Genomic DNA, 13,520 nt, shown 5'->3' on the forward strand with positions numbered 1-13,520 from the left:
AACCTTTTCTGAACATAAACGCAGGGCTCTCATCATCCACCCTGGTGCACACGGGAACCTCGAGTCGCCGTGAGCGTGAACTGTGAACACAGTAAATTATCCGTGACAGTCACACGGACTCTGGGTTCTCTTATCACTGAACAAATTTGCTCCAAGGATATCAAGTCCTATCCAAGGTCTTCTGAATTCATGGTTCTGTCCACCACTGACCCAGCCACTGCCCAGCCTGAGGCTCTCACTGCACTACCCCCATAGCTGGGCCACGTCCCAGGCCGCACGAGTAGTGACCCTCGTGCGCCTCAGCAAATGTGGGTGCTCTGCCCTCCCCGCAGGGTCCCCACCACCTCCACCCCCTCCACCCCTGACCCACAGCCACACCATCCTCTCCTCAGCCCAGAACCCAAGATCTGCTTAGAGACTAAGCCTGTGCGACAGCCACCAAGCCCATCAACAGCCCGGTCACTGTGGGCCCTCCCTGTCCCGGGTCACAGGACAACTACCTGCCACAGTGAACGCTCCTCACCTTTACCTGGGGGCCATTTCCCAGCAATAAATGCCAATCCGGGAGCCGACCCTGGCACTGGTCCCGGGAGCCTGTGTTCCTCCTGCAATACCACATTCACGTGCTCACATGTCCTCAACGCCACATCAGCCCAGCTGTGTCCCTGCTTCCCGCAGGAGACACGTGTTCTCAACGCCACGCCAGCCCAGCTGTGTCCCTGCTCCCCGCAGAGACACGTGTCCTCAACGCCACGCCAGCCCAGCTCTGTCCCTGCTCCCCGCAGGAGGCACACCATGCCAGCCCAGCTGTGTCCCTGCTCCCCGCAGGAGACACGTGTTCTCAACGCCACGCCAGCCCAGCTGTGTCCCTGCTCCCCGCAGGAGACACGTGTCCTCAACGCCACGCCAGCCCAGCTCTGTCCCTGCTCCCCGCAGGAGGCACGCCATGCCAGCCCAGCTGTGTCCCGGCTCCCCGCAGGAGGCAGTGAGGCCCAGCAAGCCCTTCTTCCACAGTTCTAAGGCCCTCTGCGTGGATGGCTGGCCACCCCAAATGCCACGTGCTCCACATCAACTTTCTCATCTGCCCTCAGAACCCAGGCCCATTTCCATCCCAGCCATGACATGACCACTGACCAGAGCTCCAGCTGGAGCAGGAACCACCTGTAACCAATTATTTCAATGTGACAGCCCCCCGCCCCCCGCACTGCACAAGGGCGAGTGCTGCCCCCACCCCCTGCCCACAGTGCTCTAGTCATCAAGCCCTACGGATGCCCACTGGGTCCCAGGGCCTGTGCTGCACCTGCACTCCAGAGGGCTGGCCCGAACCCAAACTGTCCTCTCAAGTCTAGAGACTGGGCCTTTTCCATGGACCCCTGTCCCTGCCTGCCCTCTGGCAGCTGACCGCCCAGACCAGAGTCACCTACAAGATCACTGATTGGATTGTCTGCTTCTCCTGCGTTTCCCAAATGTTCTTATGAACGGCGGTGACCCGAAATTAAATATTCAAGAGAAAGTCAGGAGAGCGGCCTCCCGCGGGCACCTTTATCACTCAGGTCCAAGCCCAGATACAGGCCACGCCGCACCACAGCACCAGGACCAGCCCCCTGCTCTATCTGGGGCGCCCTTGCCCCTACATGGGGGCCCCAATTCCGCCCTCCTTTCAGGCCACTCAACTCTGACGCCTCCGCCAAGGCATCCTAACCCCGCTGTCCACACGGACGCCAACCCGTCCCACCTGCCAGGCTTGCCGCGCAGCAGGAAGCATGTGCCCTGCACCCTCCGTGTCCTGTGTCACTATTAGTTTTTCCTCTCGAGACTGAAAGTGCTCAACGAACAATTAATATTTAATAGCATCCAATTACCTAATTTAAAACCCTGTCATCATTTCACGCTCACCTATTTTTGATTTGTGTCTTTCCACGTGTCAGCCCTGCGAGCTACCAGGCTCTGCGAGCTGGCCCTGGGCATGCCTACGGGGCCCATGCCCCGCCTCTCTCTCCTCCTTACGCTTTCCAGCCCTTCTGGGCAGTGGGCTCTGGAGCCCTGAGCCCAGAAACCCAATCAGTACAAATATATGTAAATGCAAATTTCCCATTTTAGCCAGAGTGCACTGGGTTTGTGCATGAGCATTAAAAAATGTTTTCATCTTTAAAAATTTGATATTTATTGTAAATGTGGAACATACAGAAAAGTATGAAGAAAACAATAAAAACCTACACGTCACCATACCAACCATCCCTAAGAGGCTTTTACTTTAGCCAACTTCAAAGATCATCATGTAACTATCCATTTATAGCACAGATGTGAAAAACGCCAAAAAATACAATACTACCATAATTCCTGTTCTTAAGAGCAAAAATAAAAGCAAATTTTTCAAGGATCTATATTCAGTGGATGTGACCAAAACAAAAAGAGAAAATTTATCATCTTAAAGAACTTCCAGAATTTAAGAGATGCACTCGAAAACCACAGAGTCCATAACAAAGCTCACTTACTGCTCAAACATGGAAAGGGACAGACAGACAGCTGAGACCATTTGTATGAAGAACTGAGTCTGGCCAATAACCTCACCATTTCGAACTAAACAGTACATGGTCCCATAATCTTCTGTCAACAGCGCACTTCTTAAGAAGCATGGCTACAGTCACCTTCCCTTCCATCTCACCTAATTGACTTGACACGCCCCTCCTCAGAGGTTCCCTCAGACGGGAACTGAGATGTCCTCACAGACAGCAGGGAGCACCCACGTGCACAGGGGACCAGGCCTGCAGCCCCATGAAAGTGGCAGCACACTCCATTGCTGCCCAGTGCCTACGAGTTTTAAACAAACTGTACTACGTAACTTTATATTAAGTTGGTGTACATAATACCAACTTAATTTTTTACAATCATTTTCTATAGCTTGAGGATTGTGTTGTTCGTTTGTTTTTTGTATTTTTTTGGCTGAGGTCTGAGAGAACAGAACACGAAAACTAGCACTAAATGTTCATGCCTCATTCCCCAGAATGAACCTGCGCTCTCCACAGCTGCTCCCATCGGCCAGTTCTCAGGCTTCATGAGATATAATTCCATGCACGCCCGTGGTATACACACCTGTGGTATCCCTGCTTCTCTTCCCTCGGAAAACAGTTCCTGTGTCGTTCACGTATTTGTGAGACCTAACTCGGGCTGATGACACGGCCAGACTGCTGCATACACGTCCAGCACAGGTTTCCGAACCGCTCCCCAACAATGACCGTCTCCAATTTCTCCCTCTTATGAGTAATGCTGTGCTGGACACATTCGCGCCCTAACCTGCCCTTTTTCCTACCGACCTGGGGCACGTTCCCAACCACGAGAGAACTATGGGGCGAGGGTGGGAGGGAGGGGACGGGACTGTATCAGAAGCCTGTGGACACAGGTCAAATCACTAGGTGAGGGGTTGTCACTGCCACCAGCACAATGTCCAAGTGGTCACACACAAGAGGCCAAAATTGCTACCTCAATGCTACTGAAACATTTATCTCCCTGAAGATTGTGTACTATGTGCTTTAATCACTGTAATTCCTCTTCGTAAAAACCTTAAGTTCACTTTTCTGCCTTATCTACTGAGGTCACACGTATATGTATGTATTTTATTGACATGTATGCGCCCTTTATTTATTAAGAGAATTCTTTTCCTTTCTGAATTACCCTTATCACCTTATCATTTCATTTTTACTGTATTTTCAAGTTTTAGACCTTGGCCATGTCCAGATCAGAAGGACCATTTTCACACACTGAAACTGAGCATGGCTATCTAAAGAACCACCTGTCACAGGTCACGCTGAACATGCTGTCTGGCGTAGAGCTTCTCTAACACTGGTTACGGACAGGTCCCAAGGCCCATCCGTGTGACAGCCTGAGAGGCGCTGTGAGCACGCTTACCTGGGATAGGCACGCTGTGATTCCAAAGAAGATCTGACAGGACTCGGGAGAAAAACCATTCACTCTGATTTATGGTTAAGATTCCAACACAGTCAGATTAGTGCACCCTGCACGGCCCTAACGGACATCACCCCATCGTGTGTTTAAGGAAGAGACAGACTAAAGGTGACCAGAGTGCACTTCCAAAGCCAAGCAGGGTAACACACTCCCGGGAACCACCAGACAGACCAGTGCCACACCTGTGCACGCACAGCACATGCAGGGCAGAGCGACGGCCGCAGAAACAAACCCTCAGTCCTGAGTGTGACAGCTTTCACCTGAACTCTTTGAAAACCACTAACTGTGTGCACTTGGGTGAGAACATCTGAGCTCCAGCCCTCCCTTCGCTAAAACGAGTGTCAGCAAATCTCTGTCTAAGGCTGACTTTCAGAATATTCCTAGAGCTCACTGCGAGTTGGACGCAAGTACCCAGCTGCACCTGAGCAGACACTGAGCGGATGCCACTATTACTGCCTGGCCAAAGCAGACGTGGGCTTTGTGAAAGAATTTGGTGTGATAATTCAGTGGGTTCAAGTTTGACTTCCTTTTCCCTACAGAAGACATGCACACCCACCAAGACGGGTGAGCTAAGACCGATGAGACTGGAAACGCTATGGCACTTCAGAAGTCTCTGCCCCAGGCCCCCTGAGATAGCCCACGCTTGTAAAGAAAAGCTCCCCAGAACAAAAACGAAATCCCACTTCCTTTAACTCTCTCCACACTGTAGAAAAGAAATCTAAGGTATCTGGGTTGGACTTGCTCAAGTTCTGCATATCCCACCAGAACTGCTCATCAAAGAACACTTTCTGCTTATCTGAGGTCCCCATAAATACTTAATGTGACAAGATGCCCTCTGTCCCCATCAGTTTGGTAATAAACGCATCTGCAAGAACAGCATGGCCCAGCAACAGGTCAGAGAGAGCTGAATGACATCACCCCCTGCCAGGGTCTAACATTTTTAACATCATCACTGACATGCCCTCAGGTACCCTTGGAAGGTGGCTTCCAAATCCAGGCTCTGCTTGGAGTGACTGTCGAAGGGAGGAAGCCTCTCACACCTGCAGCAAGAAGCAGGACCAGGAGGCCTGGGAGGCCCACCAGGGCCATGCGGGGGCCTTGGGGACTGACCCTGCCTCAGCAACACGGTCAGGGCGGAGGAAGGGGCAGATACGAGGTCTGGTCCACCTGCTGGCGGCGTGTCCTCAACCAGCACACCTCTACCCGGTGTAATTAAAGAGCAACAATGATGTTGTTCAACTAAAATGTTCTCGTGTTCTCTTCCCCCAGTTCCTCTTCAAATAATTCATCGTTTGGGTCACTGACTTAGAATTTTAAAAATATCCCGCCTAACTAGACACGGCAGAAACGACTGGTCTCAGACAGGAAACATGGGGTCAGTAGAAGCAGAGTGCCTGCGGTCACACAGCCAGTCACTCCTAGAGCTGGGGCTGCATCCCACGGGTCAGGACAAGGGTCAGCACATCCACATGACACAGGACGGAGGAGAGGAACAGAGCGTGCACACATCACTATATGCCCCCGTGAACCCACGTTTCACCCAGTAGTCTTCCTTTCAGTCTTCAGGTCTCCTTTCTCGCCTCCTTCCCCCAAAAAGGATACGGCAGCAGGGCTCCACACTGCACAGACAGGACCACCCAGGAAGGCTGGAAGAGACAACGGTAGCTCAGGTCAAAGCACGTTTCCAACTTACAGTCCACATGATGTCGCTTCAGTAGGGCTGCTGCTACTGAAACTAGAGGCTCGGGCGTGACTGCCCACCAGGGCACCCAGATAATGAGGGCTGTTAAGTAGCAGAAAAATCAGGGTCAAAGATTCGTTGTTAATGCCCACAGAGAAAAGCACAAAAGTCTAACAGTTTAATTCCAGGTTTACACATGTATTACTGCTTAACCCCTAGGCTGGCAGGAAACTGTGTCCTTCCAACTGAGGGACAGAGATCTGATGGCCCTCCCTGCTCCATGCCATACAGCATGCACCTGCCCCTGCCAGTATCGTCCTGCTCCTAAATCAAATCAGGTACAAACTCATGGTTAGCTTTCTCCAGCGGAGCCAGGTATGTAGACGCAATGTTAGCAAGCCCTCCAAGGTAATTTTTGTGAATTCTAAAACTCAGATTAACTATAAAACCTTAAGGTAATTGCTACCTTTTGGAGTAATTTACATTTCTTAAAAATCACCTTACCTTAGATTTTTATATTTAATTCTGAAAATTACATGAATCCTTATTCCAGTAGCTCTGCTTCACAAAATTACTGTATAACACTTTACTGATATCCTTTGTAGCCAGCTGACTCCCAGACCCTTGAGTCCATCGAAATACACACACCCGGGGCTGGGGTTCCACCTGCATGTGCAGCGATCACGGTCACAGGGACAACTTCCTCCAGCCTGGGTGTCATGCCCAAGTACCTACACACTGAAAGGCAAACGTACTACTTTCCTCTCTTCTCTCCTTTATGTTTCAGTTTGGGAAAATTTGTATAGAAACATAAACATACATTATAAAATCATGTCACGTTATCTTACATACACATTTCATTTTAGGGGATATTACAAAATCTTTGTTATAAAAGAGGGCTGAGGGTCTCCAGGCTGGAGGACCACCACTCCCAGTGGTCTGGTAACAATGACCTGGGCCCCCAAAATCTGTTAATGAGGTTGCTTTAAGGTTCATGATGAAACCCACAGCACGCAGCCACCTCGGTAAGACAGACCCTGGCTATTGTCCACACAAATGTGCAGAAAGGCAGGAAGTCTGGGGCCTAGTCCCCACAGCATGGAAAACTGGATGCACACCAGACACAAAAGCAAGGGCTCGGGGAGAGGGCGCAGAGCCCATACCTGGTGCTGTGACAAGTCCCTCTCTTACAGATGGCGTGAGCCGCGCTGGCCATGGGGGGACAGGAACTGCCCACCATGCTTCCCTACTGCAAATTAACAGCCGTTCTGACTTGTAAAGCCGTCTTCCGAGAGTCTGATTTACAAGAACCCTTCTGTGAGACAGATCTGCTTCTGGTTTGTTTTAGAAATCAGGTTCTGAGCCCACAAGGCAGTCTCAGAGCCCAGATAGCTGGGTCAGATGCCCAGCAGCAGAGCAGCCTCTGCTTCCCGGCCCCATCCAACAGAACACAACATCCTGACTCCCTGTGGTTACTGAACCACAACCAGGCTCACACTGACTATATGGAAGGCAAAGCATTTAATAGCATGGAAAAGAGGGGGAAAATGGCACTAGAAAAAATAGAACTATCTTAAAGCAAATATACAATACAAAAGATTAGGAAAAAACTGAAGGACCAACATTACAAAATAAGCTTAAAACACACATTCAACATCAGTCAAACTAACAAAATGTGAACAATCTTCCCACCAGCGAAGGCCCCACTTTCTAGAATAGACGACCCCCAGGTCAAGTTGAGAGCCACACATATGGCCACCAGGTGGACAGTGTCACAAATGGCCATTATGAACCTTGTGGGAGAGCCGATGGGGACAGGACTCTTCACCTAGTAGAAGTTAGGACCACGTGGCACAGAGAGGGTGGACAGCAACCTTTTTCCAGTGGCTGCCTCCTGAGCTGACCTCGTTGGCTTTTGAAACCAGTCTCTTTCTTATGAGAACTCACCAAAGCCTGATGCTTCCAGAAGCGCTTTCAGGCTCTGAGAGCATCCAGAGAGGGAGAGCTGCGCTGTCCCATGCCAGGTGCATAACGTACAGAAACCTTCCAACAGTGGGATTAAACCTGAAGTCACTGAGTCGGTGGCTGCAATCACACACACACACACACACACACACACACAGAGCGCTTCGGACAAGTGTTACTAAAACCTGACAAACTCTGACAAGTTCCACTGAAAGCTTCAACGTGCTGCTTTCAAGACTCACGACGAGATGGTACAAAATCAATTAGATTTGCTACCCACCTTCACAACAGGTAAATCAAAGACTTCCCGCGCCTCTCCGACCTCCGGGTTGTCCCCATCTTCCGAAATGATGTGTGAGGCCAGGGCATTATAGGACACTTCCTTAGCCTTCCCGGCTTTCAGAAGCTGAATAACCTTTAAAACACACACACACACACAGACAAATTAAAATGGAAAATAACTGCCACATCATACTCGGTTTATACAAATCATCGTGAACACTAAAACTTCTAATAAATAACACGCTGTGCTCTCCACACATGGTCAGCGAAACATTTGGGGACGATAAAAAGCAGCGACTCAGACGGAAGAACTGACAGACAATGAGAACGCAGTACCACATGCGGAGACCCGGCTCAGAATACCTTGGGGACGGGTATTCATAAATGGGCCAGTCGCAAGAAAGGCCCATTTATGAATACCCTGTGGTGACAGGAACAGAACTCCGGTTTCCATCAACCGGCCCAAGTGGGGGCTCCAACTGGTCTTGTGACCCGTCCTCTGGCTGCAGGTCCGAGGATCTGCTGACAGCACTGAGGACTTGCTAGACGTGAGCAGACCCTTGTCAGTTTCAAGGACTGGGCTGGGCAAGCACATGGGGGGGGGACCGCTGTGGGCGAGGTGGCATTCCCACTCAGGGCGGGTGGTACACGGGGGCCCCGCCGCACGTGGCCTTTCCTCCGCGCTATGTGAGTCTACCCTGACATCAAGGACAGCGTCTGGGAGAAGTCACAGATTAAGTCACAGTCACGCTCTCCAGAAGGATGCCGGTCAGCGGCAGGAGAATGGACTAGGCTGGCTGCGTGACCGGAGCAGCTGCAACAACCAGGGGAAGGGACATGGTGACCTAAAGAGTGTCCCTCAGTGTAGGAAGAAGAGATGTGTGAGAGGACGCACAGGACGTGGTGACTGTGGAGGCTGCTAGGGCCGTAGGCACAGGCAGAGAGAACAAAGCATGGGGGAACCGCGGGACCATCCATCCCACCATCCACAGGGCAGGGGCCAGGAGCAAGCTTTAGGTTAGGCCCACCCTGCTTCTGGTGCCGGTGCCTGCACAAGATCGAGAATCAGTGCCTTCTAGAAGAGACCGGGGCCCACGTGATGGGGGTCACCAGCAGTTGGAGAGATGGCAGCCAGAGCTCCTGGAGTTCCAGGGCGCGGGTGAGCCACCATAGAGACCTCGGGACTAGGTGAACGCACCTGCAGCACCCAATGTGCACCTCCCAGGAAAAGGATAGGGCACCCACAGAGCTGAGTATACCCCAAAGCGGGACAACCTCTCCAGGATATTTTACTATCAACAGAACTGGAGCAGATACCAATGTTTGTTTAGTAAGATGGAAGCACAGCGGTCATGAGCCATGAACCAGCTCCCTCTCTTTCTCCTCTGGACTTCCAAGCATCTTGAGTTTCACACGTCCCCAACATGTCTCAGAGGGAAATGCCCTCCTTTTAGCTACCCCCCAGTCTGCTCCAGACCCTATCTCCTTTTCTGCATCTGGGGACTGCACCCTTTCCCCGCTGCCTATAGCTACTGAGTCACCACACCCCGTGCACCTGCTGCAGACACACAGGTCCGTGCCCTGGGTCTCGACTTCTTGAAACAGGCAGCCTTTCTGTCTTCACATCCTCACTTCCAACTCACTCTTCAACTCCCTGCCACCCAGTCTCTCCCAGCAACCTCTCTGATGATACTTAGAGGACTTATGTGGACTCCAAGGATGCCCAAACCACTAGCACAGGTGTCCCCAAACTGTGGCCCCCTGAGGCCATTTATCCGGCCCCTGCTGCACTTCCGGAAGGGGCACGTCAGTGAGATGCATCTGCCGCATCCTGTGCTCCTGGAGTACTGTACGTGGTGGCGCCGCAAAGCGCGGCATTGCTCACGTACAGTACTACTTCCGGTCACGCAGGATGCACGCATCATGGCTCCGAAAGTGCGTCATATCACTTGTTACGGCTAGCAGTGACAAATATGGAACCGGACATTGACCATCTCATTAGCCAAAAGCAGGCCCATAGTTCCCATTGAAATACTGGCCAGTTAAATTTACTTGTTCTTTATTTTAAATATTGTATTTGTTCCTGTTTTGTTTTTTTACTTTAAAATAAGATATGTGCAGTGTGCATAGGGATTTGTTCCTAGTTTTTTTTATAGTCCAGCCCTCCAACAGTCTGAGGGACAGTGAACTGGCCCCCTGTGTAAAAAGTTTGGGGACCCCTGCACTAGCATGTCCAGTCTCCACACTGCCCCATCTCTACCTTCCTAGATGTACCTAAGCTTACTCTGCTCAACATACCAGTCGTCCGATGTATCCTAAATACATGAGTACTTCTCTTATCAGCATACAACCGCGCCCCCCCAAAAAAAAGCATCTTTCACCTTCTTCCTGACTTCCACTTATCTAGGGAGCCGGTGGAAATGGCACCTACTCTGAAGCATTTCAGTGGTGCCCCCCCATGCATCCCTGGCACCCTCCTACTATGTGTTCAGGTGTGCAACCGGCTACGCCCACTGCCACTCATGAGATCTGCCTTTCCATTACATCAGAACCCATTGCCTGGCATGCACTAAATGTCCAACACGTCAAATTTCTGAATCCTTCCCTACTGGATTCAGAGAATCAGATGTTCCGGCTCTAAACTTTATTTAGAGAAATAAACTGCTGCAAATCCAAGTGGTTTGTGAAGGACATTTTAAAGCACCTAGATTTGATTTGTAGTGGAGCAAATACAGTTCAAGGTTTTAAGAAACACTAGTTTCAAGTCCTAGAGTGAAATGAGCAGGAGGAAGGAGAGGAGCTGGAAAGCAGTGGAGAAAGTGTTTACCAGTCCCAGACACAGTTAACGCTGTTCCAGGCTTGCACCTGTCACTCTGGGTCTAGAACCTGTTTATGTTTAAGTCGAAAGCCAGAAGTCTCTTTACCCTAAAGGTACAGTGGAAGGGTCTGGCACAGCCCCTAGAAGACCAAGACCCCTGGACCTCCATGTTCCTTCTGTGCCAGCCACGTGCATTTGCTTTTAAACCTCAGTCTCCATTTTTCACCGGCCCCTCAAGCCCTTCCTCCAGGCGGAGCACTCTCCGGGGATGAGTCCTCCAGGTGACATGACTGCACAGATATACTTTTAACAAGGAAGTTTCAGAAAGTTAACCCGATGAGGTTATTTAAATAAGATTCACTCCCACCGCAGAAGAATAAGCTTCTGACTTTTGAACAAATGTGTCGCTTAGAATAAAAGTTTAGGAAAAGCCATAATAACTTTTTGCATGAGCCCACACTACAAAACTTAAAATGTTGAGCATGATGGTGCTACCTGGGTATCTTCCGCATTTACTGTATAGTTCACCCAATCAGGAAAAGCGAGGAATTCTAATTCCTGGTGTTGAATGAGTGCTTCTCAGATGCACCCAGATGACAGAATTGGGTGGCTGCCACACCAGGCTGGGAACATCCCCCTTTGGCACGGACACCGGAGCAAGCAGGTAGCAAGGAGGTGCACCCCGGTCCCAATCCCGCCCTCAGAAAAGGAGCGGGAAGTGCGATTCCAGAAGAGGTCCCGGGGTCAGGGGGCGGGGGGCTTACAGACAAGCGACAGGACGCCAGCACCCCCAGGCGAATGACAGCGACACTCACCACTAGGCCCAAGCTAAACTTCACCGCAGACAGACACCGAGCAAGAGAGACTCAAGCACTAACTAACCTCTACCCACGTGCTCTCCCTTCCCCTCGAGTTTGGACATACCCGAGAGTCTGGCGGACTCCTTACCACGTCCCCTTCTCGGGTCCCCTCCCTGCGTCCCACAGCCCGGCTCCCAGGTCCCCTCCTCGGGTCTTGCAGAATGCCCCCAAGTCACCCCCTCTATTCCCGGCGCGGCCCCAGGCCTGCTGCGCGCCAGGTGGCCCAGCCTCCGTGCAGTCAGGCCGGCGGAAGCCCAGCGGCGGTGGGGCCCCGACGTTCGGCACCCGAGCGCGCGCCCGCGACGAGAGCGGAGCGCGGCCGGGCCGGGACGCGACGGCTTGGTACCTGAGGGTCGAGGTCGCCCACGGCGTAGTATTTGACCTCCCGGAACATGTCCTCGGGCACTGGCGGCGCCTGGTCCGCCATGGTCACGGTGGTCGGAAGGCTCCGCGGCGGCTCCCGCCCCGGCCCGCGGGGCCTGGTCGGTCCCCTCCAGCGCGGCCCCGGCCCAGTGGTGTGAATCGGGCCCGCTCCCCCGCCCGCGCGGAGCTGCCGGAGCGCGGGAGCCGCGCGCGCCCCGCGGGCCGCACCATCCGCTGGCCGCCGGTGGGGGGGAGCGCCGAGGGCGGGGCGCACGGCCGACACCGCCCGGCGCCACCACTGCGCCGCGCGGACACGGGGGCACGGCCTCCGCCCGCCCTGTTCCCGGGACAGGCGTCCTGTGCCCGCCGCTCCCTCGCGAGGGGGCTCTGGGGACGCAGGGCGACACGCGCCCCCCACGTGCGGTCGGAATGGGCCGGTCCCAAGAAGGAGGGAACGCAAGGCCCCTCCCGTCAGCACGCGCGGCCACCGCGGGGCGCATGCGCGCAGCGGCGAGGGCGGGGAGCCGGGTGGCCGTGGAAATGGCGGCGGGAGCGGACTTAGGGTATCGAGTGCAGCAAGCGTCTCCGGCCGCTGCCCGACCGGACCCGAGGTAACGCCTCACCGCTGCGGCCGAGCGGCCCCATCCCAGCTGAGGGCGGGGCGCGGGGGCAGGTCGGGGTCCGAGCGTCGTGGGCAGACCGAGGTGCCCCGCTTCCCCGGCCGGCCGGGCCGGTGGGCGTTCCCACCATCCCAAACCCCACTCGTCCCGGGACCTGGGCTGTAGGCCTGGGCCCCGCTCGCTTCCGTGCAGAGCCCCGGATGGCACGGCGCTCTGACGTCACCTGTCCGCGCGGGCGTCCAGCTCTGATGTCACCCGGTCGCACGGCGTTGTCTCCCGCTCTGACGTCATCCTGTCTGCCTGGCAGGGAGGGGGCGGTGTTCCTGCTCTGACGTAAGAGTATCCTAGCAGTGGTGACGTCTGCGCAGGCCTAGCTCTGACATCACTTATCCGCCTGGTGGTGACGTGTTCTGCTCTGACATCCCGTCCACTGGAGGAGACACAGACTGCCCTGTTGGCCTCAGCAGATCCACCCTGCCCGCTGCCCGCTGGCCTTTACGGTGGGTGGAGAAGGGCCGTGGGAGTGCGCGGCCCGCACAGCTGCCATCCAGGCACAGGTGAGTCCGAGCCGGTCCTCGGGAATCCGCGGACTGCTGCCCGAGCCGGCGTGGCTGAGCACTGCTGTGGGCACTAGGTACTGCCCTCCCCCGGTGTCCTAAGTGTGTACTTACTGTTAAGCAGGAAGCCGTTTCCGAGTACCTGTGAGTGAAGCTGGAAAAAAAAAAAACTTTCAAAATTATGGTGATATCCCCATGAAACATTAATTCATCATCTTTTTTTAGCCCGTGAGCACAGAGAAGCAAAAGCTGATTGTGGTGGTTCGTTGATGAGGACACCGTGGGCATGTGCCGGCTCCCTCACCAGGTAAATGTAGTTCTGATTTGCCTTGCCTATGGCACCTGTGTAAATGAGCGACTTCTGTCTGGGCACAGAGTGAGCACACAGTAAGCCCTTTACTTAGACTTAGG

General features: G+C 53.4%; 1 protein-coding gene across 2 annotated transcripts in view; it reads right to left on the bottom strand.

Moving 5' to 3' along the window:
* PAXIP1 (PAX interacting protein 1) overlaps positions 1 to 12,161 on the bottom strand; it is a 37,129-nt gene extending 24,968 nt beyond the window's left edge. Inside the window, exons 1-4 of one of the 2 annotated variants that reach the window (XM_066385531.1) lie at positions 11,916 to 12,161; positions 7,890 to 8,024; positions 5,566 to 5,609; positions 3,907 to 3,970 (exon numbers count right to left, since the gene is read on the bottom strand). In XM_066385531.1, coding sequence (XP_066241628.1) covers positions 3,907 to 3,970; positions 5,566 to 5,609; positions 7,890 to 8,024; positions 11,916 to 11,996 — 324 coding nt within the window. In that variant the 5' untranslated portion in view covers positions 11,997 to 12,161. The remainder of the gene's footprint in view (positions 1 to 3,906; positions 3,971 to 5,565; positions 5,610 to 7,889; positions 8,025 to 11,915) is intronic. The other variant, XM_066385532.1, reaches the window with a different exon arrangement.
* Positions 12,162 to 13,520: the final 1,359 nt, after the last annotated feature.

The sequence above is a fragment of the Saccopteryx leptura genome, chromosome 5, assembly GCF_036850995.1.
Source record: "Saccopteryx leptura isolate mSacLep1 chromosome 5, mSacLep1_pri_phased_curated, whole genome shotgun sequence".
NCBI lineage: Eukaryota > Metazoa > Chordata > Mammalia > Chiroptera > Emballonuridae > Saccopteryx > Saccopteryx leptura.